Raw genomic sequence first — 27,951 nt, 5'->3', positions numbered from 1 at the left:
TATTATGTTTCGTTTGCCTTGAGGAAAAACAAAAATCCATTTATATGCTTGCACATGGTAGGTGCCCAATAAATTCCCATTGGAATTCCTCTATGGTAACTCTTTGGATAAATTGCTTTAGATTAATTCAGCCATCATTTCACAGACTGAACTGGAATTTTTGAAAACATAAATATTAATATTCTATTCCTTTCTTCCAAATGCTTAAATTACAAGGTGAAATTAACTAGATGCTAGGTTACATAGGCCATTTCGTTTACTACAGTAGTAATAGTATGTTCCCTTCAGCACTGAGTATAGGTGGGTGTGATATGTCCATGATTAGGGGAGAAAAGTGGGGGTGGGGGTGGACAGACATTAGAGCATCATTTTAAAGAGAGATCTGGAAGATAATAGAGTCAGTTCTTCAAGAAATATTTATGAAAAGGAAATGATTTTGAGTTATTAGAAGAAGAAAATACTAAGTTCAGAACTTTTTTGTTGTGGTGCTAAGCAAAATTCTTACAGAATAATACTTCATACAGCAATGCCATTAACACATTTTAACAGAGGGTTTCCAAACTTCTGGTAAGCCCTTTTGGGTTTGATTTAATGATTTATTGATTAAGCTCCAGGAATATTTGATTATTTTCTATAGTTTGCAGACTTGGTAATTTAAATGGTTAATACAGGAACTTTCACTTTGCCATTCATGTGAACTTGCAGCATTGTGAAAACCCCTAGTAAGAGAGAAGGGAATAACTTTTATTGAGCATCAGTTGTGCCCATAAATATGCTATCTCACTTTAGCCTCAAAATTGCCCTGGGATGGGTAATACTGCCCCCATTTTACAGATGAGGAAACTGAGGCTAGTCTGGTTCGAAGTCTGTAATCTCACCCCTATATCAGAAAATTAGTCTTCCATGAAAAGTTTTAATTGGAATACTTGCAGGCCCCATGTATCTTAAACTGGTTTTGCAGGTATTCATCTTTGCACACTGATGTAGTGATTTAATAAAAACTTAGAAATAAGAACTTTTTTTTTTTTTTTTTTTTTTTTTTTTGTCATTTGTTGGCCCCCTCTTTCAGCCACACTAAGCTCACGAGGCTTGAATTCTGGCTGGCACGGGCAGTGCGGTCAAGGCTGCAGCTGTTAGAATCCCCTCCTCCCACACTCATCATGAGTTCTGTAAAGGAGCCCTGCAGACTGATATTGCGCTCTGCAGTTTATTTGACAAATAGCTTTTGTGGCTTTTCATATCACTTATAAATTCTGGCAACACACAGGCTGTTTGTCAGATTCAAATTCCATATATTTGAAAGGAAAGATTTGAAGATTTCTGCATTGAAAGTGGACTCTACCCGTAAGATTTATTTGTAAATTTTACTTAAAACTACTTTGAGAGGAACCCAGAATATTCTCCTGGTGCTGACTCGCCACAAATTATTTCTATCCTTATGCCATAAATCTTGATAATATGTCTTTTAAAATGTGCCTGAGAAATGTATTTTGTGTTTATAGTGCTAGATTTTAGTGAGTCAAATTGTGTTTGGGCAGTATGTTTGCCTCTTCACGTTCTGTGTGACACTGGAGTAAAATGGAGACTTCGGTCATTCAGCTGCAGGCTCTAAGGAAGCCTGTTGTAACTGTGCATTTTAATTAACCGAATCAGCTGAGGAAATGTTGTCTCTCTACTGTGGTGTAGCTGTCTGCCTTGTAAAGTACCTCCCCGAATAAACAGAGGACTTCTATTTCTTAAACTGCCTTTCCCCCATGGTCTTTAAGAGTGTTGGGCCTTTTCTTTTTACTTAAATTACAGGTGGAGAAGGTTTAATTAACTCTAAAATGATTCTCCCACAAACTCAGTTGCCTTTTATAACACTTTGGGTCCCAATATAATTCCTGCAGGGTGCATGCTGTTATCAGCGCACACTGAAGCATTTGTAAACCTAAATCATTTTTGTCATATTACCAGAGATGGCATCTGCACTTGGGTACAGTTGAAATACAAACTGAAGTTCAGATAGTTTTTCTTTTTTTTAAAACTAATCAGTGGGCCACTGTGAGCTGAGCCAACAAAATGGGAATAATTTAACCATTGATTATTTCTGTACAACACACTGCTGGATGTTAAAACTGAGTTGAGTATGAGGAGATAGTTGTGATTCAAAGATTTATGTGCAAATCTGACCTCTGGAAATGTAATGCGAGCCTGGTATTGAAAATGACTGAATACACTCTGCTGGAAACTTCTCGCCTATAAGATTGGTTATAGGTTAGTTAAGAACTGTGTTCCTTTTATCAGCTGTCACTCTATGCAGAATTGCTTGAATCTAAAGTATATAAGTGCTAATCTCAAAACAGTGTTTTTTCATCATTGCACACTACACGTCATGGAGCCCAGGCCCCTCTACCTGAGCTCGACCAAGCAGATACCAGTATTGCAAATTCAAAACAAAAACAAAGCCCAACTACTTCTTATACTTCTTCCTCTTTACTAAGAATGTAAATAAAATGAAACAAAATATTAAAAAACCACCTTTTTTAAAAAAAAGGTTAATTAATCACTGGGTATATATTAAGCAAAAGGGATATAGGTGAGAAGGGAAAAAAATGATACAGTGTTTATGGTAAGACCCTAGAATGGATAACTGAGAGAAGAACTAAGGAATGTAGTTTTTGGAATACCATTAAAATTACAATTAAATTAGCTTGGAATTTCAAATTGAAGGTAAGAAAATGGACTGGAAGATTATCAAAAGTCCTATTACTATAAGTTTTTATGACCAAATAAAGATTTCATTTCAATTCTGTTACCAAATATGTTCCAAAAAATAAATCTGCTCTGTTGATGGCAAAGACTATCCTGGTCCAGAGCCTGAGCCTACCTCACATGGAAAGGAATATGTGGATATTCAACAAACCTTCCCTGGCTTACAAATTATAACAAAAACGTGACTTAAAATACACTAGGGAGGATGTCCATCCTATTTCTGAAATTAAACTATCATTTACAAAATTACAGTTCTTCATTTGTAGAACTAAACTAAGCTACTGAATACAAAGATATTTGACTCTTTTAAATTAAATGATTAGACTGTCATTTTCATTACTGCTTCTCTAAGAGATAAAAACCATTAGTAATAACCCTTTAACCCCGTCAGGAGGTACACATTCAAGTAGTGTTGATTGACTTATAAATAAAAGTTGAGTAGAGAGAAAAATTGAAAGAAAATTTAAGTGGAGATGTGAGGGAGGAAAGAAATTCAGTGAAAAAGAGTAAGAGGGTGAGCAGAAGGGAGGAAGGGAGAGACACTCAGCAAAGAGCAGATATTTCAATCTCATATGATGACATGTACCTTTTGCATAATCAGTGTTCAGGAGGTTAACAAAAAAAAAGTGAACATAACTAACTGTCAGCTTCTGAGTATTTACTGCTTGAAGCCTCCAGTAGAATAGTTACTTTGAAAATGTGAATAATCAGAAAGGCAAAGACCACTGACCTATTCCTTTATAACAGTGTAGGGTGGCCCCGTGTTTGTTTGGTAAGAGAGGAGACGCCTTGGAATGTGTCTAAAGCAGAAGAGTTATGGAACTGGTTATGAGGTGAGGAGACATCTAAGCTAAAGAGAAAGGACTTTTCTCTATAGGCAGTGGGCCAAGAAGGTCACAAATAGATGGTGTTTACCGCAAAAGTTGACTACCCAGTCTCCACTAAAATCCAGATGTATTCATACTTAGAATTAAATATTTTTTGCCTTACAACTTTTTTTTTAGCTCTTTGTCACTTTAACATACCCCCTAAAATGTTCATATACCCTTGGTACCTATCAAAGGAAAATCATTGATAGGTTATTCATAACATAGAAACAGATTAAATCACAATATGATTCTTAAAAACTATTTCTGTAATCATTTGTGAGACTAGTTAAACAATAAATGAGCAGACTGTATATGTGGAAAAGTGTATATGAAATAAAAACAACAAAGTCTATGTAGGCTATATAAATATTAGGTTGACAATCACCTTATAATAGCACCAGAAAATCAATTCATTAGACTTTTACCATGAATAAAAAGCTGTACCAATCACCATCGGAAAAAGAAAGAAAAGATGGTCCATTTCCTCAAAAATGGTTTACAGACATATTAACAACCCTACACAAGGCAGCCTGTGATGTAGTCTCCAATAGAGGTACAAAATACGGAAAACAAGGAAGGGCAGGATTAAGAAGACTTCTAGAATGAGTGGAATTTGAGTTGGATCTATTATAGAAAGGCTCAGAGATAGACATGAGGACGCGGAAGGGAGGAAAGTCATTCTTCACAAAGGAAATAGCTTGAACAAAAGCACAGAGGGAGGAAAGCACATGCTACTTCAAGAACTGGCCAGAGTTAGAACACGGGAAACAGTATGGAAACAACGATGCAGAAGCAACTGGGCCTTGTTGGCAGGGTTGGGACTTTGGTTTTATGTATCATATTACTGTTCAGTATTCACCATGTGCCCAGAGCCCTTCAGTTTATGGCAGTTTAGATTCTATTTCTTGAAAGTCTGTCAGATATTTGTTTGCTATTTCATATAAAAATAGGTAGTAGAATACAATTAAAGCATACTGTGATACTGAAACTCTTAGCAGTTAGAGCTAATGAAGGGAAGGTGAAAGTTACTATTATGTTCCAAGCTTTGTACTAAGTGATTTTATGTATGTAATCTTATTTAATCACCATGGGATCTATATTAAATTAAATTATATATTATGTGTAATGTGCCAAAACAAAGTACATAAAAATATTCAAGAAATGCTGATTCCTGATTTTTTCGCTCTTGTAACAATGCTGTGATTATATTGTCTTACACATGTTTTTTTTTTTATGATGAAGAAGGTAAGATTCAAGAGATTTTAGTTATTAAATCCCAGAACCAGATCCAAACTGCTTCTTCCTGGATCCATAGCCCAAGTTCTTTCTAGTACATGGTACTGTCCTTCCTAGGAGAAAAACTAAGAAGAAATCCTGTGTATATAGCAATTTACTGAAGATGTTTTTCAAACTATACTTTACTGAATGAAACCTGGATTATTTGTCTTGGTTCCTTTGGGAAGGCCCAACCTCATGTTTAAGAAAAATACCAAGTCATCTATATAGGATGATTTCATAAGTGCTTGCAAAGCCTTTTGTCTGCAGAAGTACTTTCCCCAACCCTGCTGGGTATGCTTGCTCTTAGTATATAACTTTCTTACCTTTAGCTAAAGGCTTTTATTTAAATGTGAGTGCTCTCAGGAGGGACAATAATATTGGTCTCATTCTGGGAATAGATACTTGGTAAGGAGTAAGGAACCAAGAGAGCCTTCAGTTCCATTGAATGGAAGAAAATCCTTCTTATTGGGGAAAAGGCATCGAAAAGGCAGGCTGGGAAGACAGAGGCAGGTATTCCAGACTTGATCAGGTTGCACTGTAGAGACAAACCCAGTCTGCCTGTCTGATCGCTCCAGCCATAAAACTGATAGATTACCCTGTGACTCTCTGCAGGATCAAAATTTGGGGATTTGTTGAAAAGCGGGGAAAGTGATACATTCACAGGACTGGGAAAGTATCTGCAGGCAGAAAACAACACAAAACAAAACAACCAAAAAGCAAACACAAAAAACCTCTGGTTAGCAATGGAAAAATGGAAGGAACGTGAAGCTTAAATTCATGAATTTGGTAAACTTGGAAGGTAAATCTTATCTCAAGAAAATGAAATACAGAATACTCACCATTTAGGATTATTTATAGATTAATAAATATATAATATGAGCTTTGAATTTTGTTTTTTAAGCTACCTTGACCCTTTCTTTTTAAATTTATAGCTGGCTTAATGTTTTTGCATTTTGTTGTTAACTAAGAAAAGCCCCATACATCTCTGTGTGTTAGACCATAAAAAAGCCACAGTGAAGCCCATGAAAATATGTGTAGATTTTTACATTTTGCTACTCAGTCCTCCCTATAAAAATCCATAGAATGAAATGCATTCTGCCTTTTAATGACATGCAATGGGCTGCAATGTGTGCCACAATTCGGGAAGAATAGAATTTAGGTAGCAGAGGGTTATCCTAATGATCAATCACTGGAAATCATTTCTTAATGGGAACTGGAGATATATAATTTGGTTTCAAAAGCCCTGTGTGGGTGGCATATGAATTATTTTAGGGAAATCCTATAAAGAAGGGACAAGGTGTAGGATTTATGGAATTTCTAGGAAAACAGTCAATACAGGGACTCTGATTTTATATTTAGAAACACTATACACATACTCCTGGCACATAATATGGGCTCAATTACACAAAAATACACTACCTTATAATCTAGCAATTCCACTTCTGGGTATTTATCCAAAGAAATTCAAAACACTAATTTGAAAAGATATATGCATCTCTATGTTCACTGAAGTGTTATTTACAGTATCCAAGATAAGGGAGCAACCTAAGTGTCCATCAGTAGACAACTGGATAAAGATGTGGTACATGGATACAATGGAATATTACCCAGCCAAAAGAATGGAATTTTAGCATTTGCGGAAACATGGATGGACCTAGAAGGTATTTTGCTAAGTGGAATAAGTCAGACAAATGCCATGTGATCTCACTTATATGTGGAGTCTAAAGAACAAAATAAATGAACAAACAAAACAGAAACAGAGTCACAGATAGAGAGAACATACTAATAGTTGCCAGAAAGGAGGAATTTGGAGAGCTGGGTGAAAAAGGTGAAGGGATTGAGAAATACAAATTGGTAGTTACAAAATAGTCATGAGGATGTAAAGTCCAACATAGGGAATGTAATCAATAATATTGTAATAACTCTGTATAGTGTCGGGTGGGTACTAGACTAATTGAAGGGATGACTTCATAAATTATATAAATGTCTAACCACTAAAGTGTACATCTGAAACTAATACAAAATGATATTGAATATCAGGTGTAATTGAAAAATAAATACACACAAATATGTAATAAAAATATGTCACCTTATATGAAGGATATGGATTTCTTTCCTGAGCATGTAAAACATGCCTAGCTTGGTAGAAAACACAGTATATTTATGTAATATGGCTTCTGCCATATTAAACAGACCTTCAGTTATTTCATTTTAATCATCATTCAGTGATGTTTCCCAGTCTTTCATAGGATAAATGGCAATACCCCCACTAAGCATTTATATCTTTTCACTTTACAATTTTTTATAAATTATGCAAAATTCATTCTTAAACAAATGAGTACAAGCCAACACTGATCCTAAAGTGCTGAGTTAGTTTTTAAACTTCTTGGAGAGTTTTCGCTGTTGTAATCTTTTTTTACAGATTTATTGGAGATTTGAGAGTCACTCTACTACTTCAAGCTCAACATGATGTATTCTACAAATTTCCTTTATATATTCTTGTAAGATTCTGGCTGATTGCATCAAAAGGGGGGGTGAGCCTGTTCCTTCTTTCAGAAAGTATAATAGATCAAATATTAAAGACAAGAAGCACTTTTTAACTACATGTGGGGACTACCCAGTTGAAGCCTTGAACACCACTCGATAGCATAGCCTCACTGTGCTATACTGCCTGAGGACATTTTCTTTTTACCCCCATTTTCTTACTAAGTTAGAGCCCCAAGGGTACTGAATAAGGATTTATATTTAATTGAAGGCCTTTGCTCTTTACTGGCAAAATGTATTTTACACCCTGGATAGATGTAATTATTATGATTAAGCTCTAAGCTTTGACAGAAATCGCCTTTGCTGAATATAGCATTTGCCTTATCATTTTATACGTGAGGCCAAAAATATTTGCATTTTATTTCTGAAAAGACAAACTTCTGATTGTTGGTATGAATGGTTTTCATTGGTGAAATGTAGTTGAGCAGTCCCATACATAAAGCCCTATATTTTGTTTTCTAGGAGTTAGTTAATTAAGAAAAAAATAAGTAGGCTTTAATACTTTCCCAGCCTGTAATTCAACTATATTTATTCTTTCTTCTATTGAGTATCAGTAGTGCTGAAGAGGTGGTTTGTAGGTTATAGAAGAAAGGGGGAAATGACAATCAGACTTAAATTTTGTGTTGAGTTCTATTTTTTCTTTCATTGGACATAGGCTACTCTTTGAGTGAGATCACCAAATTGTGTTGATTTATATGAGGGAATATATTTTTTGTTGTATAGGAAGTAGAGAACAACAATTTGAGTGAGAGAAAAGAATAAAGAAAATTCCTTGGGAGGCCTTGAGAAATAAAAATAAAATGTAGAAAATTATCAAGGAAATTATCACTTTTCATAAAGCATATGCTAGATTGGATAATATAGAAGCTCTTTTTCTTTTCTTATTTTTGTTTCAATAAAATAGATTATTAGTGCATATGGAGGTTCTGTTAGTAGAAAGTACAGTTGTAAAATAGATTGCCTCTGCTTGGTCTTACATTCTTTTGCTATGTTCCTGGAATTCTCTTTACCTAACTCAAGAACATCTACCCATAATCCCATGAAGGTAAAGCAGCGTAAAATTCACAAATGCTTTTTCCAAATGAAAAATCACTGTTACCTTTGTTCTCCAGAGATTTCATAGAAACCCAGCTGTCAAACAGAAACAGTTTGTCTACTTAAATTATAAGAATTCTGAAAATATATCTGCTACATCATACTTGTTAAGACCAGCGATATCCAGTAGAGAGAGATTTATGATTACATTGGTCATTTTTCAGTGAAAGGCCCATAGAGAGTACTCTGAAATATTTAGTTTTGCATGAGTGAATAGGTAGTTACTCATAAAAGTATTCTTATGTTACTTTTTTAATCCAGTGATCTTCAGGGAAAATAACTGATAAATAAAGCCGATAATAATTTCTATACTAGGAAAAGATTTTGGATAATCTTTCACTGGGGGAAAAAAAAAATCAACAGAGTAGATGTCATGTGATTAATACCTTTTTGCTCAATAACAATTTCATGTTGCCATAAATGTTGTATTTATGAAGTCCATAACGGCTTAAAATAGTGATATTGGAGAAGGGGTGCATAACTAACCTGTTGCTATAATGACCTGACTTGGGATACAATTCAATTTTTGGTTTAATTTGATCTTTTGATTCAGTGTTCTCTGCTTGGTATCTTTATTTATGTCTGTTGTACATTGTGATCATAATTAATAAACTCCTAGTCTTAGATAACATGGAGTGGAAAAAACTGCAGTTTTATGGAAACTAAAGGTTAAAGACAAATTAAGATCTAGATTTACTGCCAGTCCCAGAATTTATATAAATGTAAAATGAATTTGAGGTTCTGTAATGTAGAGGTTAGTGATGTCTTTGTAAACCAACAAAACAACATGCAGCTGAATATCTCACCAGGAACTCTTTGAAAAAATAGGTAGTTGCTATTTTAGAGTTTATAAGGTACTTCTCCTGTTTCGTCTTCCCAGTAACCATATGAATCCATAATATATGCCCATTTTACAGATGGGGAAGTTCCAAGTTCAGAAAAGCTAGGAAATTTGCCTGAGATCATTTCATTACCAAGTGTCAGAGAAACTCGAATCTAAGGCCTATTCTTCACCATATATGGCTGTGATAATTTCCTCAAATCAAAAACTATTTTATGTAGATTTCTCTGTAGTATTTCTATTGTATTCTACTCAACTATGAAAAAAATCACCAATGATTTTGGAGACTAAACAAAATTTGGTCCAATTCTGTAAGATATTATGATGAGATTAGGAAAACTGTCACTTTCACCTGGGTATTATTTCATTAGTTTTTAAGAATCATTTAATACAAGCTAATTAGCTTTCGCCAATTCTATTTCTCTTACAACAATAAATTCTGATGTACTGATACTATTTTTCATGTTCATAGTTTCTTCCAGCTGTCTCTGATTTTTCATGCTGGCAGCTACTAAGAGAGTACAAGTATCGCAAAACCCCATAGGTTTCCTACAGATTCAAATTCTAATGAGAATCCAGGGAAAAGAGAATGAAAGAGACAACATAATTTCTGAATTTTTCATTTCTCATGTTTTAATTCTCATCTGTCATGTGTGGAACTCATTTTATGTTGGGCTTCAGGCCTCACTCTTGTTTCTGATGCTAGTCTAATCCCCACTTGAAATAAACTAAGTTCTCTTCTTGGTAAACATCATGGCAAGAGAAGCTATTTCATGCACCTACGAATACAGACAGCATCCTAAAAACCCTTGCCAAATCTATGAATCTGACTCTGCATTATCCTTCCCCAAAAGAAGAGCATAATTTCATTATCCATGAATTATCACCTCTTAGACTGTAACAGCATTGTTGGAAAGCCTAATAGAACTAGTGTTCAGGGGGCTGAAAATGAGGAAGGAGGGAGAGAGATATGGGGCAAAGCACAGGTCACTGGCATGATCGATTGACTGGAGAGTTCTAGAGCCAGAGAGGAGGCCTCCCTCACGTGATAGCTCAGCCATTGCTATTGACTGGTGAATAACTGATGCTGATTGTTTCAATAGTAATACTGAAATGCGTTTTCCCCAAACTAAATTACGTGACATTTCAGTGTCCTGCCTATGGAAAATGTTAACCCATTTAATGAAAATATGTATATTTGGCCAACATCTACGAGCATAAATACTTTAAAATATTCCTTATCTATTCTTATTACATTATTACTTGCTCTTCATCTTTGGGTACACTTATTTCTAGCCCTCAGTATTAGCGCTGTGGCCTTTGGGCATTCTACATAAGTCAAGATGCAAAATATAACCTAAAAAAATTTACACTATAACTATATTTACCAGGGAGATGAAGTAAATAAAATTCAAATCTGATGCACGGATTAAAACCTATGTGTCATCCACCACGTTTACATAAGGATTCAGGATATAAAACGGCACAAAACGTGTCTGAATACCTGTGGGTAGTCTAACCAGCCACTGGAGGTCAGTGCTGCTCCACAGAAATACAGTTTATTGCCTGTCTACTTACTAGGTAGTTGACTCACCAAATCAAGTAAAAAAATGGTTTAAATTCTTTGAAAAGCTGTAATGTCAACATCTTTGGAAAATATAAACTCATTTAAAAGGAATATGTTTTGCGTAAGTATTGCTTAGAAGACTACATAGCACGGGACTAAGAACTTCATGCTGCAGTAGCACAATGCGTGCTGGGGCTCACAAAAATGGGGGGGGGGGGAAACCCACGCAGTTCAGAAACTAAACTGCATTTCCTCTCTCTCTGGCAAAGCATTCAAAGTACTGACTGAACCCATTCTTTCTCGACGACGCCTCTCTGTTGTGTAGTTAGCAGGTCAGTCTGTTTATTTAACTGTTATCACCTTTGAGGGAAGTCAGCTACTTCAGGTAAATTTACACTAGAAAATGGAATATCAATTATGTTTTTCTAATATGGAATGAGTTTAAAATACTAAGGAAAATAGGCTTATGATCTGAAGTCCGGAAAGTGCCATGGGGTGGGGGTGAGGGCAACAACGTTTGAGGTTTCTAGGGTGAATTAGTTATTGTCTAACCTACAAAGATTATATATTTGAGCTCAGACGAAGAACTAGAGAACGCTCTAGGGGGAAAAGATCTGTATTTTTGTAATTTCATGCCCTGAATCAAAATAAGTTTCACTATCTACGGGATTTTATTTTGGTTCTTATCTAGTATTAATAAGAAGTTCGAGTTAGGCATTTAAAAATGACTAGCCTTCAAAAATGTTGGTCACTCATTTCCTCTTACACACCAAGTGGCTTCAAATTTTAGAAACACTTTCCAATACAGCAAGCATATTTTATAGACACTAGCAGTACCACAGCATTAAGAATTTGCAAGAATTCAAAAATATAAGTGTCAATATGCCTTGTCTAAATTTATTTGGTATCTATGACAAATGAGGCCGAAGGTTAAGTCAAAAAATAGAAATGGGCCTTTTCACTTTAACACTGCATTTAATTAATACAATCAATCATCTTTAGTACAGATAAAAATGAGTCTGACCAAAGAAAATTTCTTTTTAGATGGAATATGTATTTACCAACATTTTATGAAAAATATAAAATTACAACTTCAGTGAAAAACATCACAGTAGGCTCAGTCATCCAGTTCATAGTACTGTAAGGAAGTATCTGCATTATTAATCAATTGGGAATCTATGACAATTTGCCTTTGATAAATGTAAAGTCAATAATTATTCATTGGTAAATATATTGTAGTTCTGATGCTTTTCTGAACTGGTATCTATTTTAAGATTTAATAAAAGGCCACTTTAAATGTTCCTTTTTCTTTATTGCTTATAAAAGTATGATTTTTTATAATCTGGCTTCCTTGCAATTATATTTCATGGTGACTTGCCTAGATTTATCCTCTCGGCATATGAAAAGCCTCCAAACTATGTAAAAATGCTGGTAAAAATAGCCATTCACTTATTCTTTTGTTGCTGCAGCAATTCTGTTCTGAAAGAACAGGGACACCATTAAAGATGTGTGGCTTTCAAGCCAAATTAAATGAAACAGGCTTAATGTTGCAATTCATGATTTTTGCTCCTGTAACTGAATTGTTCATTTTGGAGGATGAACAAGGATACAGACTAAAAACATATTTTCTAAAATCTTAATGAACTGTGGTCAAAGTTACTTAAATACAGAAGCTATGATATTTGTGCTGCAGTCAATAAACTTTCACCTGTGACATAAAAACATGCATGCAGCTTGCACATTGCCCAGCGGGGTCTGTACAGAATCGTACTGATGGATGAGTTCACAATACAGATGAACACAGGGACACTGTAATGTCAGCAATAGAAAAGCAAAGACAAGTGCCATAGGGTTGGTCTTTTTTCCTCTATGATTTATTTTATACATTTATTACGAGGTTATCAAAATCATCCTTTTGGGTGAGGCTGTTGGTGGCAAGCATGTTTTGGAATGTGTTCTCTTTACACCTCTGAATGACGTGTCAGTCATTAGGGAACTCGGGTATGCAGGACATATACTGGAACGCAACAGGACAGCCTGACAAATCCCAAACAGAAGAACAGACAGAACTAATGATTCCACTCATTACATTAGGGTCCTTGAAAGAGCCGGACAGAGATATTCTGGTAAGCCCCCAACCACATGCACATAGCAAGCTACCTTCCCATTTGCAAGCCTCGTCTCTGAAAACTCCCTAAGGTGAGGAGCAGTGGAGAAATCTGCCTCCTCAAATTTGCTTCTTGGCTATTTAGTTTCCTTATTATGGAAACGTGGAGGCTAGAAAGAATTAACAATGAAACCTCTAGCCTGATTTTACAGTGATAGATTTCAGAGATAAGGCTTCAAGTCTGAAACTTGGTATTTTGAGCGTCTCTTCACATTTTGCAGTTGTCTACTTGTAGCATTTTAACCCTTTCCCATTTTCCCCAGACCTGCCTTATCATAATTCAAACACCTCTGAAAACTGCTCCTGGTGCTGCTTTAACCCAGTACCATCTTTTGATAGTTTCCTGCAGTTTTCTTTTTAAGCCAGGCACTGTTTTAAGGCTCTGTCTTTAAATATTCCTGTAATCAAGCATTCTCCTAGAATCAGTTCAAGGTCCAAGTACCTGGAATCATTCACTTTTTCCTTGATTTACCAGTGAACTGCAAACCTCCTAGAACTGCAGATTTGGTTCAACCAGAAGGAGAGGAACAGCAGATGTGGGGTATTACTTATGAAAGAAGTTTTATCTTAAAACAAGTGTGACATTAATGGAATCAATAAAGGGTCTTATACAATAGGCATTATATTAAACCAGACTTCAAGCTTCACATTGATTGTGGTATTTAAATTTCAATGGGTTGATTATGTACGAGAGGAAAATGCAGTATTATGACTGTACTAAAACGGACAGGGAAGGACCTTGCCAGCAAAGTGAGAGGGAGAGGGAATGGGGGGGAGGGGACACGTTCCCTTGATAGTCACCAGAGTTCAATAAAGCACCACTTATTTCCCAGCTTTTAAGAGCGCTTTTATCACAATGGTTCATACCTCACACTCCCTGGAGCCTGATTTGTTAAAGGTGCAGGGTCCCGTCCCATTCAGCAGCATCTCGCTGGTCTCCGTGTTGGTGGGTTTATAATCTACATAAAATTCCTGGGTGCTGGGAGTCATTTGCTTTAGGGACTGTCTTTTCTTTTTCCTGTGCCTTCGCATGAGGGAGCGCTGCTGCAGCTGCTTCATGCTGGCAGGGTACCGCTTCCATGACACGTAGATAACAAGCAGGATGACGAGCACGGACAGGAAAAGGGCCACACTCCCTGCGATGATTTTATGGAAAGAGATGTGCTCAGTGTCAGCATCAGTCTCTGGGCTGGGCTCCGTGGCTCCCACTGTGGGGGGCACAGGTGGTTTGCTCTCATGCTTCGGCCTGGGGAGCTTGGGCTTAAAAGTGGGCTTTGGGAGAGCCCTGGCCAGATCAAATCTCTCCGTAGTACTTTTGCCACAGATGCTGTAATTCTTCACTGCATCTATCACATTTACTCCCTGCAGCTCTTTGGGACTGGCACAGATGATTGTATTCTCCCTCAGACCTTTGAAACTTTTCAGCCAGTTTACCAGGGAACAAATATTTCTGCTGCATTCCCATATATTCCCGGCAAGACTGATGTCATTGAGGGATATCCAAGAATCCAAAATCTCTTGACCAATAAATGTGAGCTTGTTGGAATCCAGGTTGAGGCGCTGCAGATTTGGGACACACTGGAAAACACTAGGTCCACTAAAAGCTTCGATCTCATTGCCTGATAAATCAAGTCTTTGTAATGAACTCCAGGTCCAGGACATGGTCTGTCCTATGACACTGATTTTATTCCACTGCAAGTAAAGATTCTGAAGGCTCACTAACCTTGGAAAAAGGGCCAGGTTGAGCTTAGAAAATTGGTTGTGCTCCAGATGAAGTTCTTTGAGTCTGATCATGCCAGCAAAGACATTTCTGGCTAAACTTCGGATCCGGTTATATCCCAGGTCCAAAAGTTCCAGGTTGCGGCAGTCTTGGAATATTCGCACAGGGATGGTTCTCAGGGAGTTAGACCTTAAATGTAAACTCAGCAGCTTCCGTAAGCCCCGAAACTGTTCAGATCCCAGAGAATGCAGCTGATTGTAGGAGAGGTCCAAGTTCCGTAAATTTGTCACAGGTCTGAAGGTATTGTTGAGAAAATAGGAGATTCTGTTGGAACTCAGAATTAACTCTTTGAGTCTGCGTATTCCATTAAAAGCATTCTCATCAATATTGCTGATATGGTTATGGTCAAGGTACAGCCAGGTGAGCTGGTTGAGCCCTTTAAATTGATTGTACTTAAGTTTTTGAAGGCTGTTATAGCGAAGGGACAGACCTAAGCAACCGGCAGATATACTTGAGGGTATCTCCTGTAATTTCTGAGATTCACAATATACCATTTTGCCTTCACACCTACAGCCCTTCGGGCATCCTCGTTCGGCAGAAGAAAGCATTGTCAGTAAGACAGTGGGGGCTATAACCAGTGCTACAGCTGATCCGCTCAGTAGCCTAATTACATTGAAACCTGAAAATAAAAACAACTTAGAAAAGTTATCCCCCCAAAAGAGAATTCATTTATTTTTAATCAAGCAAAAAAAAGACATGTATACTATTTTTTTAAAAATTTAAATCCAGATAACAACATTTAACATCAAATGTCATCTCCTTATAATTTCAAGAGAATTGCCTTTAGGGATTTTTTTTTTTTAATAGTTAAGCAAGAAACATGTCCTCTAAGCAATTGAATTTATAGTCTTAGAGCAGATGGAGATAATCTCTAAAATAATTAAGGAAGACTTAATACATAGACTAGAGGATTTTAAAAATTTTGTTTTGTTTTGTTTTTAGAAAGGAAAGAAGAAAAATGGCAAAACATACCCATCCTTTGTATTGTTCAAAGGTCGTCCTTAGGTCTTTTGCTTTGGCTTAGGGGGCCACTTGCATGACAGCCCCTGTCAGCTGCACTGTAGTGAGTCAGGGCTCGCTGACACCCAGGAAGAAAAATTGGACCCCTTGGGAGATGGACCGATTTTGGAACATTATTCTTTGCCAGCCACGCAGAACACTCCAAGAACAAATAAATCCCAACACCGCATTCACAGCAAAACATCAAAATCTTCCTAGGTAATAGGATCTTCATGGATATTACGTTTTTGCATCTTTACAGTTTTTTTTTGTGGGGGGGGGGGGTTAAAAAAAAAAAAAAGAACTGGCTTCTACAATTTCTTCTTATCTGAAAGCATGATGTATTCCAGAAGGCAACGTGGGGCTACCTGAGCTGCCACATCTGTATTCCATAGCCCAGCATTTCTGGTGGCGAGCACCCAGTTCAGCCACAGAGCTGCGTTGGAGCCCAGAAGGCAGCAGAGCCCCGGATCGCGCACACGCTCGGCTCACTTCTGCAGACTGTCATTCTGAAAGCTGCTCGTACTGTTGCTTTGGTTTCAGTGAATGCAGTCTTATGTAAAGCTGCCCCCAGTGGTGAAGAACATTATGGGCATGTGCAGAAATGTCGCTCTTTTATCTTGCAAATGAGCAGGCTCTCTGCTGGAAAATGAATGATTGTTTTGGGTGTCTCAATAAAAACTGAATGGTCACCATAATCAATAGCTAGCAACGTTTTCTGTAATTCCCAAGTCTTGTTTTACAATTTGGCAACGTCTTTATTGTCTGCGTCCACTTAATGTCTAAACAGGAGCTGCCCAGAGTTTTTCTGGAGCTTGACATTAAGTTCACAGACCGAATGTCAATTTTTCTTAACCTCAGCTCAGGCTTTGAACTGAAATTTAGAAAATGAATTATCGAGTGTTTCTCAGAGAAGTATTAACTGCCTCCCCTTTGACCTCGTGGAGTCACAGTGATTATATTATGCAAGGTGTGTGTCTCAGGATGCTAGAATGCATAGAGTTTGGAATAGAGGAGATAACTAATGACATATAAATTGTGTCCAATAGCCTTTCTGATTTTCTTGCAAAAGACGTAATTAGTTTAATGGTTGTAGCTTGGTTTGTCGTTGTTTTGGTTGCCTTTTTTTTTTTTTTAATTAGAAGAGAAATAAACCATTTTTAGTATGAATAGAAGAATCAAGACATCATTTGATTCAGTTTCTTGATGCTGCTGCTATTTACTACACTAATAATATTTATTGAGAACTTTCTAAGTGCTTTAACTGGACTACCTTGTTTTATCTTTAAACAGTATTATGAGGTAGATCCTATTATAACCTTCATTTCACAGATGAGGAAACTAAGACTTGGAGAGGTGAATTGTTCTAGGTCATATAGCAAGCAAGTGGCATAACTAAGATTCAGAACCCTCTCTCTCTAGCCACTAATTGATCCTGCTTCAACACCCTTATCTTTATTTTAAAATGAGTCAAATGAAAATTAGCCTGATTAAGGCCTTATGGCAGGGAAGCTGTATAAAACAAAACAAAACAAAACAAAACAAAACAATTCTTGCTTCCTATAAACTTTGGTATGAATCTTCTAAAGAAGTATTATGAAAATTAGGAGGAAGGAGCATGGATTTTTGCACCTACGTTCAAATCCTGGCTAAAATTTATCAGCTTTATAACCTTGAGTAGGTTACTTATCTTCTCTATGTCTCAGTTTTCTCTTCTACAAAATGGACATGATAACAAAGACACATTTCATAGAGGGTTGAGAATTAAATCATTTTAATATCTTTAAAGTACCTAGAATAGTGTGTGGCACATAATAAACCTGCATTGGCTGTTATGGGAATATCAACGTTATTGTATTTGTTGGTTATTGCATGTTGTTTAGTATTAAATATCAACTATACTGATTGTCATTGACTCTCAAAGAACTATTTCAATGAATATCTTTTATATTTTTCACAATGGATATCTGAGATTCACTCACTCTTGCCTTCTTTGATGAGAAAACATCCTAAATCTCCATCATCTCATCTTTATCTTTAAAATGAATTTTTTGGTTCTATGGACCATTACTAGTAATTAATGTTTGATTATTTTGCTCCCTAAAGCAGAATATGGTAACATCTACCCCATAGAGAAAAACATTTTATTTAAAAATAAATGGTATACTTCTTGTAAAATTTTGCCTTGACACTGAAAGACCAGGGACATGTACAAAGGAAAGACCATGTGAGGACGCAGTGAGAAGGTGACCATCTGCAAGCCAAGGAGACGAGTCTCAGAAGAAACCAAACCAACACCCTGATCTTGGGCTCACAGCCTCCAAAACTGTGAGAAAATAAAGGTCTGTTGTTTAAAAATAAAATAAAATTTTGTCTCGTTAGAGTTTGTTAGGTGAATTAGCTATGGAAAACCCCAGAGAGCTTTCATATTCTCTATAGATGAGAAGTTTGGTAGCAATTAGTCATGACAGTCAAAAGGGGTCTCACAGATATAGTCCAACGAAAATCACCAGTTCCTAAGATTGCTGTTAACGGGGCAGTGGTTCCCCTCCCCCACCATATTGTTTACTCTATGAACACATGTAAAGCTCTCAGAGAGCTTGTTAAAAAGATGAATTTCCCAATCTCAGCCCCACGATTCTGATTCAAGAGGACGGAAGAGGCTGTACTTATCAGTAGAATCTGATGGACAAAGATTGAAGAAATGCACTATATGGGAATGATTTAAAATAATAAAGTTTCTCCTAGTAGGAAGAGAGGGTATACAAACCTGTGGCACTGTGATATCAGTTCCATGGGCACAATGACAGTGTTTAATCTACATCAGCTTCCCTAATACCTAGAGCATCACTTGGCACATTATAGATGCTCAATAAATACTTATTGAATACATACATTTTAAAGGGTCACAAGTACATTTGATGTCGGATAAACTGGTTATGTAATGCTAATCTTATGCACAGGGGATTGATCCCTGCAGAGTTCCTCAGGCAGGGAAATTGGATACAATTTTGGAGAAAGATTTCTTAAAGAATGTGTGTGAAAAGGCAAGGAACTGGAAAGTAGAAACAGGTAGATGGTCAGCAGGTGATCTTCACTTTTCATGTAGACATCGCTTGTCCTCATAGTTGAACAATAAATTTTATGAGAACAATAAATATACTTTTGAATATTCCCTTTGGCATATTACAACTTCTATCATCTAACATCCCCAATGGGGCTTAACAACTTGTATTTATTAAAAAGACTAAAGGGAATCATATTTATAATTCCTCTCTTATATCTCTATTGTTTGAAAGCCTCTGATTTCCCCCCTCACTTTCCCTGTTTCTCCATGGGAAGTAACCTCATCTAGGCAGACCAGCTGCACAGGGCACTCTAGGATGACAGCAGGCCCCCTCAACTGTGCGTGTCTTCCCTCATTCCCTGATGACAGAAGCACAGATGAGCCCAACTGAGAATGTAATTCTCTCACTTTGCTTTTCCTGAGAGACATCTTGGATTATTTATGGTGAATAACATTCTCTGCTGTGTCACCCACTTTGCCCTTAGATTTCAGATGTTACCTTGGCTTCTGATCTTGTCTTGCTCCATCGTTCTGACTTCACCCTTTAGATTTCATAATTGATATTTCATCTTAATGCTGGCCATTAGTCTATTCCTCAACAGTAATCTGTGACTATTCTTGCATTGGGTCTGACTCCAGACAGTCTAATCCCTACCTTGGCACTAGTCCTTAAGCTGGCATCGCCACCAGATCTGTCCTGGTTTAAGGTAATGAAGTCCTGAAGAGGGAAGACCATCTATGAAGGTAGTAGAGAGATATACAAACGTGAAATAATGCTATCCCTATGCTAGACTGAATATTTGAGGCTGTGGAAATCACCCTAAAGAGAGAATAAAGAAAAGAAAAGAAATAAAACACCTTGTAGTCTGAAAAGAAGAAAAGAAAACACCTTGTAGTCTAAAAGATTTGAATAATTTGCTGGTTTACTTCTAAAAGCGTATCCTCCTTTTACTTATTGACTACAAGCAAGATGATTATTTCTGATTTGCCTTTCAACAGAAGCAAACGTATACTACATGATATATTTAGCAAATTTGTTTGCACCTAATACCACATACAGAACAAATCATAAACTACCTGACAAGTTAAATTTTCCCAATGAATCTAAGGCCTTAATGATTTGCAATTACAAAATAGTGTCACATATCTAAAGACTTTCTTTATTGCACTTATAGTACTTCAAATTAGCTTAATATGTTTTGTTTAAATTGAGTAAATAAATCCAATCTCAGTATATAATGCCAGATTTCAGATGAGTATGTAACTGAATTGCAAAATATAAACTTAGAAAATCAGGGCTTAAGGATGATATACTGATATATCTTAACAATGGGTTAACCTCAGAGATTTCATTCATTTAGCAAATACATAGTTTAGGTACCACTATGTACTAAACACTGTTCCAGACATGTGGAATACATCAGTGTGCAAACAAAAATCTAAGCATACAATCTAAAGGTGTAAGATGGACAATTAAAGATAAACAACTAGTATATTATTAGGTAGTATGTACTGTAGAAAAAAGAAAAGAGGGATACGGAAGATTGGTAGTGCAAAGAGTGAAGTGGATTGCAATTTTAAATAAGATGATTAGGGCCACTAAGAAAGTGGCTTGAGCAAACCCTTGAATGAGATGAGGTTGTTAACCTTAAATATGTATGAGGATTGGCCGGTGCAAAGGTCCTCGGGTGAGAACAGACATTGTGTTCAATACACAGCAAAGAGGCTGATCAGTCTGAGTATAGAAAACAAGGGGTAAAGTAGTAGAGATGAAGCCAGAGAGGTACTAGGTACTGGGCCATGGCTTTATTCTGGAAAACACTGCAAGCCACTTCAGTATCCTGTGCAGAGTAAAGATATGATCAAGTTACCTATTAAAAGGATTACTCATGCTGCTGCTGTGGGAATAGACTCCACAAGGAGAAGAGCAAAAGCAAGGAGGCCAGTAAGGAGACTATTACACGGATCCAGGAGAAAGATGATATGGGGCTTCGACCAGTGTGGAAGCAGTGGATGTGGTGAGAGTTGGTTAAATTCTGGGGATACTTTTAAGTAAAACCAACATGAGTTTTCTAATGGATTAGAAGTGGACGTATGAGATAAAGAGAGAAATGACAGGTGACCCCCTAGTCTTAGGGCCCAGTTATGACCAACTGGAGGAATTGGTGAAGTCATTAACTGCTTCTGTGAGTCAAGTTTGGGGAACAAGATCAAGAGTTCAACACATTTGAATTAAGTCTGAGTTTGGCTCTCACTTTTCTTCAATTTTATGAGGCTTTATTTTTTGAAAACATCTTGATATTAGGCCTCAAAGCACCATACTAATTTTAAAATATTTTGTAAAGTGATAGCAAAATTAGCCACTAAACAATGACATCGATTTCTATTTAGATGGCCTAGATAGGGGCAATATCTTTGCATATAGCCTGGGAGGGCAATGGAACCAAAAGCTTTAATGAAAACTGAAAATTTTATAAAAAACAGATATGGGAACATTTGGACAAAATGCTCTAGAAAATAAATTTAGTGACTCTACAATGTCTTCCTAAAATAATTTGGAGAATGACTTATACTTTTTATTGCATATGTCAGCTGACATTTAGAATTTGGAACTGATTCTGGCCAAACTTCTTAGGGTCTTGGTTTGCTTATCTGCAACATGGGACTCATAAAACCTGTGCTGTGAATTTCTAAGGCTTTTATTCAGGATCAATTTTTATAATTCATGTGTAAATACATTGTAGACTTATAAAGTACTGTAAAATATTTCTGGAATCAGCATACCTATTGGAAAATTGTTATTTTTTTATTCTGTCTAGGTCCTTAGCCATGAGCATATATCAAGGAATGAACATATATGAAGAGTCAGTAACATGACCAAGGGCGGACTCAGAATTTACTAATATCATTTAAAAATTCCTGTTTTCCCTTTCTGCTACAGTTTAAATAGCACAACTATTTATTATGTAGCATACATCAGTGACATTCTGTGTTCTAACTCATAAAACGCTTTCACCAATAAATGCATGTGATCTAGATATTATAAAGAGCTTAGTGTTTCTGACTCAGTTATCTTATCATGTAATAGGATTGTCAGAATGCTAACACAGAGTTCCCTACAGCTATGAAAATAGTTTTTTTTTTTCATTTCTAATTGGCTTGAATACTCACATGCATTTGTACATTTGTAATTATATCCTGATCTTCCATCAAAGCATTAACACATCTTTGAAATATCCTTGGTTTCCATCTGCTTGCTTAAAAGCGTCCATTAAAAACCCTGTCCAGTCACATATGGTTCTTAGTGAATATCTCTGACTTAGATAAATGGATGAATAAAGTTCTAAGTCTAACCATTGAAATGGTGTCTTTCTGGAATGAGGCAAATTCAAATGAATGAGCCCTTACATGGTTATCCAACACATCCCTCTCTCCATTACCTGAAGACACATTTCTGCTGCAGCATGAATCTATTCTCAGCTTTGATTGCATTCTTCACTATCACTTCCTGCAGAGGTATCCCTAAGCTAAATTGGGGGATATGGAAAAATAAACTCTTAAAGTGTAACACTTAGTGCTGGACTATGAAGGCTGAAAAGACTACATGACTTTGAGGAAATAATTGTTTTTGTTTCTTTCGGTGGAAATTTAAAAACACACACACAATTAGAAGAATAATATAATAAGCATCTACTTCAACAATTATCAATATTTTGCTAATTTTGTTTATTTCTGCCTCCCTTCTCACATATACATTTTTTTTCTGGAGTATTTTAAAAGCAAATCTCAGAAATCATGTTACTTTACCCATATCTATATTTTCGTATGAAATCATAACCAATGAAGACTTTAATTTAACCGTCTAGCATTATGAACCCTAAAAAAATTTAACAATAAGTTCTTAAAGTTCATTAGTGGTCAAGATCTAAGCAAGGCCTGAACATTGCATTTGCTTTTCATGTTTCTGAAGTCTCTTTCATTTTTTAATGCTACTGATTCGTTGGGAGATACCAGGTCATTTGAACTGTAGCTTATTCCATATTCTGCCTTTGGTTGATTGCTTCCTATCGTGTCACTTAACTCGCAAGAAGTAAGTTTTAATAGCATATGAGTATATTTGAAGAGGAGTCCATTCATTAGTTTACGCAGGATATCCAGTGCCAAAAGGACACTTGGGGCACCTAGTCACTCTTGGTAGCAAATTTAAGACTTGTAGAACTTTTTAAAAATATGAAATTTAAAGGTTGGAGGAAAATATGTATTTGTATTTTGTGATATTTATGCTACCAGAGAATTCAAAAATGGGTCAAAGTGGCAAGGTCGGGACCACAAGTTAATATTAAAGTGCTATGAGTCTGTTGGTTTATTGTTCATATCTACCAGTATTTCTGTTGTTCACTTTCTGTCACACTTGACTTTTTGCCTATGGTAGGCAAAAGCAATTATTTGATGTTTCTTGCTAAACAAACCTGCTAATTTTTGTATTGATACTGAGATACTCTTCCAACAGAAGTTCAAAAAAAAAAAATAAAATAAAATAAAAAATCCCTATCAAGAAAGCAGCAATCAAATTCATATGTACTTGTATATTGAGAAAAATCAGTTATCTAGCTTTTCATTTAGAGCATATCCCATGAAGGAACATGTGGCACCATAGTCACACTGTAAAATTTATAGTCCTGTATATATTTTCACATTTCTGATAATTTCTCATAGTAGAACAAAGGAGTTTTAGAGTAACTATAAAAATCTCTGAACCAAGTTTGCACCTTAGTAGTTGATGGTTTACTTTACATGCATGGCTGTGCTGCTTTGAATGTAAAGTCAATGTTGTTTAACTCGTATCATAAATATTTTGCTATATTTGCTTCACATATATTCTGAGGTAACAAGAAGTTTTCAAAGAAAAGTTTCTGTCTTAGCACATTTGGGTGACTATAACAGAATGCCATAGTCTGGGTGGCGTATAAACAACAGAAATTTATGTCCCATATTTCTAGAGGCTGGGAAGTCACAGATTCTGTCACTGGTGAGGGCCTGCTTCCTGGTTCATAGACTGCTGTCTTCTCTCCGTAACTTTGCATGGCAGAAAGGCAAAGGAATACTCAGGAGCCTCTGTTACAAGGGCACTAATCCCTTTCATGAGGGCAGATCCCTCATATCCTAATCACCTCCCTAATCACCTTCAAATACTACCATGTTGAGGACTGGATTTCAACATATGATTGGGGGGTGGAGAGGGTGGGGGACAAACATTCAATCTATAGCATTTTCTTTGTACTTAAAGCATTGTGTATAATACCGTGTTTCCCTGAAAATAAGACCTAAACAGAAAATAAGCCCTAAACAGAAAATAAGCCCAAGCATGATTTTTCAAGAGGACATCCCCTGAACATAAGCCCTAATACGTCGTTTGGAGCAAAAATTAATATAAGACCCAGTCGTATTTTCGGGGAAACATGGTAGTTTCAACTGGATGTTCTAGTATATTTTTTTTACTTTGCCTTTCTGACAAATATATCAGCATTAAGAATTAAATTCCCTGACCCCAGGCAGGGAAAGATAATAGAAATCTTGATTTGGATAAAAATGCCTAGTGTTCCATTGGTTAGTTCTATTTATGTTTCTCAAACAATATGTCTGATTTGTTTTTTATTTTGTGCTGCAGATTTAAGAGATATTCAAGTTCTGAGAAAAGAGCAACCCTGCATAGGTCTGTAGTGTATTAGCAGAAAATAGGAGCCTGTGTGTCCTCACTTTACACTAAACTATATCAGTCTATTTGGGGACTCTTAAACTGGTCTGGAGAACCCTTCTCTATATTGTTCATGCTTAATCCCGATTGAAAAGTAGTCCCTTTTCAAAGAGTGTGAGGGAATGTTTAGGTGGCTAACAGCAGCAAAGCCTCCATGTGACACAATTGTGATTTAGGCAGAAATTGACTTAGTCCCTAGAAGCAAATGGCAAGGGTCCGTAATAAAAATAAAATGTCTTTATATGATACTGGGTTGAGAATTTCTTTATTCAACAAATAGTTAGCAAGCTCTTATACTGTTCTTGGTGCTGAGTATAGAACAGTGAGTAAGACAAAGTGCCTACCATCAGAGGACTTGCATTCCAGCAGATGGGATAGTCAAAAATAAACATCTTAGAAACTCGTTACAATGTTGAATAGATCTAAGTGCTATAAAGGAACATAATGGAGGATGGGGCTAGTGACAATTTGGCAGAATGGTTAGAAAGTCCCTTTCTGAGGACTTCACATTGGAGGGCAAGTATTTCACATTGGAGAGCAAGGAGGAAGAAACTCACCTGACTCTCTGTCTCCTCAGATGTGATCTGTCTTTGAGATTTTTATTGCTCTATTGCTCCCGACCAACACCTTCACATGGCTTTAGGCAGTCACTACTCTCCCTTTGACACGTCAAGCCAAGAGGGCACATATTCTGTTTTTGGAACAAATAGCACAGCTGAACGTTTAAATAAAATTTTAAGAAATTAAAAAAATTAATAGATAGCACAAAGAGAATAAACATAGACACGTGACTCATTTGCACAGTGTTGTCTTTCTTAGATCCAGTTTTCTGATTGGGGGTTGGCAACAGGAATATTTGCTTCATCAGATGTGACCCCTCCCACTGGGACTGTTGCAGGCCTCATCAGTCATAGTTCATCCTCACACAATCAGCCCAATGTTCAAACACGAGCTTCACATGTATAATAAAAGGAGAAGTTTTTCCCCCAAGTGCCTCCTTTTCTTTTCCTCAGTGGTTGTCTTATCTTCAGTACCTTGTCCCCAGTCCCTCCGTTCTTTCTGGATATTTTTTCCACTTACCAACAAATGAATTCTCTCGTATTAGCTGATAATGTCTTATAATATGAGTATTCTCAGTGTACTTGAAATTTAATAGGTAACTCTGAAAAATGGAAACTATTAAGGAATCATAGAGATCTGAATTTTGTATACATAGTTTGGAAAGCAAATATGAGAGAAGGCTTATGTTAAAAACATTGATACTTGCTTCTCAGCTTTTTCACCAGTTGCTCTTTATTTCCTTTTCATATTTCTGAATTTTTGTTGATATTGACATTTCTTGTTATTATGTCTAAAGATTTAGTATCATACTCTTTCTCAGTTCCCCACTTCCTATCTTAATATAATATTAAATAAATAGAGGTATTTAATTTAAGATGACTAGGTAAGCAATGATGCTGCTGGATTACATGGCGTACTTAGGTCATGTTTTGATTCTCATTCAACCTGTTGTTTTTCTTGCAATTAAGAATTAGAGTCACAGGATGTGGAGAACAGCATAGGGAATAGAGTCGATGGAATTGTAACAGCTATATACCATGTCAGAGGGGTAAGAGATTGGGGGGATTATCACTGTGTGAGGGGTGTAAATGTCTAACTATTACATTGTTTTGTATATCTAAAGTTAATAAAAAAATGTTCTCTCTCTCTCTCTCTCTCATATCTGCTTTGTTTTCTCTGTACCTAGTACTAGTTGTTTTTCCAATATTTTAAAAGATTTGTCAAGTGCTTTATTTTTCCGAACATTCAATCAGTTCTGGTAATCCCTTCCTTCTGCCACATTCCATTTCTCTGCTCCAATATCTAATTTGAGGTATTAACCTCATGCTCCCCATTCACCATTTTCCAGTGGTGACATCCTCTGTTTCTTAGATCACATATATTCGTTTTTCTTAGTTTACCACTCACTTTGTTCAAACATATCTATGAGTAGATTCCTAAGAAAGGGTGTATGTGAAATTAAAAAAAAATCATGTCTGAGTTTTTTTTATTTATCTTTATTGATTAATAGATTGCCTGTCCATATAATTCACAATTGGAAATCATTTTTCCTCAGAACCTTTAAGCCATTGCTCCAGTGTCTTCTCACACCCACTCTTGCTGTTGAGAATCAGATAACATTCTGTTTCCCACTCCTTTGTGTATAACCTATTATTTCTCTTTTGAAACTTCAATGATACTTTGTTTTCCCTATTTGGATATTGTACAAGGACGTATTTTGGTTTGGGCCTTTTTTCATTTGTTGTGCTGGATATTCAGTGAACCTTTGCAATCTAAAGACTTGTGTCCTTCAGTTTTGTAAAAATTTATTTGTCTTTTATTTCTTTTTTAATTACCTCTCCCCATTTTCTCTGTTCTTTTTTTCTCTGGAACTTTTGTTGGGCAGATTTTGGACTTCCTGGATTATCTTTGTTTTTTTCTTTCCTATTTTCCTTCTCTTTATCTTTTTGTCTTCAGGTGAATTCTCAGCTTTATGTAACAATAATTAATTAAACATTTAGACGAGGTATTAGCAAACTATGGAACAAACAAATCCAGTGATGATGCTATTTGGTCAAGTGGTATAAATAGGGTTAAGCTTTTGTAATAAAGGAACACATTCATGCTCATTCGTTTATGTATTGTCTATGGATGCTTTCACCCTGAAATGGTAGATTTCAGAGACTGCAAGTTCTGTAAGCTTACACTGTTTACTATGTGTGTCTTCACAGAAAAGGTTTGCTCACCCTCCCCCTCCATCCAGTTCAGGCGATCGCATTTGTTATCTCCAGGAGCTCTTTTTGGTACTTTTATTTCTCCTTCTTTATAGCATACTGCTTTACCTTTATGGATATAATATCTTTTCTCTGAGGATATTACATGGGATGGTTTGGTAATACACTACTTGCTGCAATGTCACTGTTTCCTTTGAGGTAATTTAGTCAGTTCTTTGTGGCCGATTTCATGTTGGAAGCATTTCTGAAATGTTAAATTTCTTATGTGCTCATTAAGATTAATGAGTAAGGCACTAAAAGGTGAGAGAAGATCCCCTGTGTGGGGGCAAGATTTGGACTTGGATTTTGTGATTGCAAGATTCAGCAGTGAGCTTACCTTTTCACAGGGGAATCTCCAGATGCTTGAATATAGACCCCTTCCACCCAGCACCCCGAGAAGACCCTAACCTCCTGCACTGGAG

General features: G+C 36.4%; 2 protein-coding genes across 5 annotated transcripts in view; one reads left to right on the top strand and one right to left on the bottom strand.

Annotated features, from left to right (window-relative positions):
* Positions 1-16,440, bottom strand: part of LRRTM3 (leucine rich repeat transmembrane neuronal 3) — a 167,556-nt gene extending 151,116 nt beyond the window's left edge. The window contains exons 1-2 of the mRNA XM_019731777.3: positions 15,868-16,440; positions 13,983-15,514 (exon numbers count right to left, since the gene is read on the bottom strand). Coding sequence (XP_019587336.1) covers positions 13,983-15,514; positions 15,868-15,871 — 1,536 coding nt within the window. The 5' untranslated portion in view covers positions 15,872-16,440. The remainder of the gene's footprint in view (positions 1-13,982; positions 15,515-15,867) is intronic.
* The window catches only part of CTNNA3 (catenin alpha 3), a 1,445,036-nt gene that overhangs the window by 556,153 nt on the left and 860,932 nt on the right, over positions 1-27,951 (top strand). The gene's annotated exons all lie outside the window — the stretch shown is intronic.

Source organism: Rhinolophus sinicus, chromosome 15, assembly GCF_057876585.1.
Source record: "Rhinolophus sinicus isolate RSI-liver-muscle chromosome 15, RSI-T2T, whole genome shotgun sequence".
NCBI classification, from domain to species: Eukaryota; Metazoa; Chordata; class Mammalia; order Chiroptera; family Rhinolophidae; genus Rhinolophus; species Rhinolophus sinicus.
This window is presented reverse-complemented; position numbering and strand designations above follow the sequence as displayed.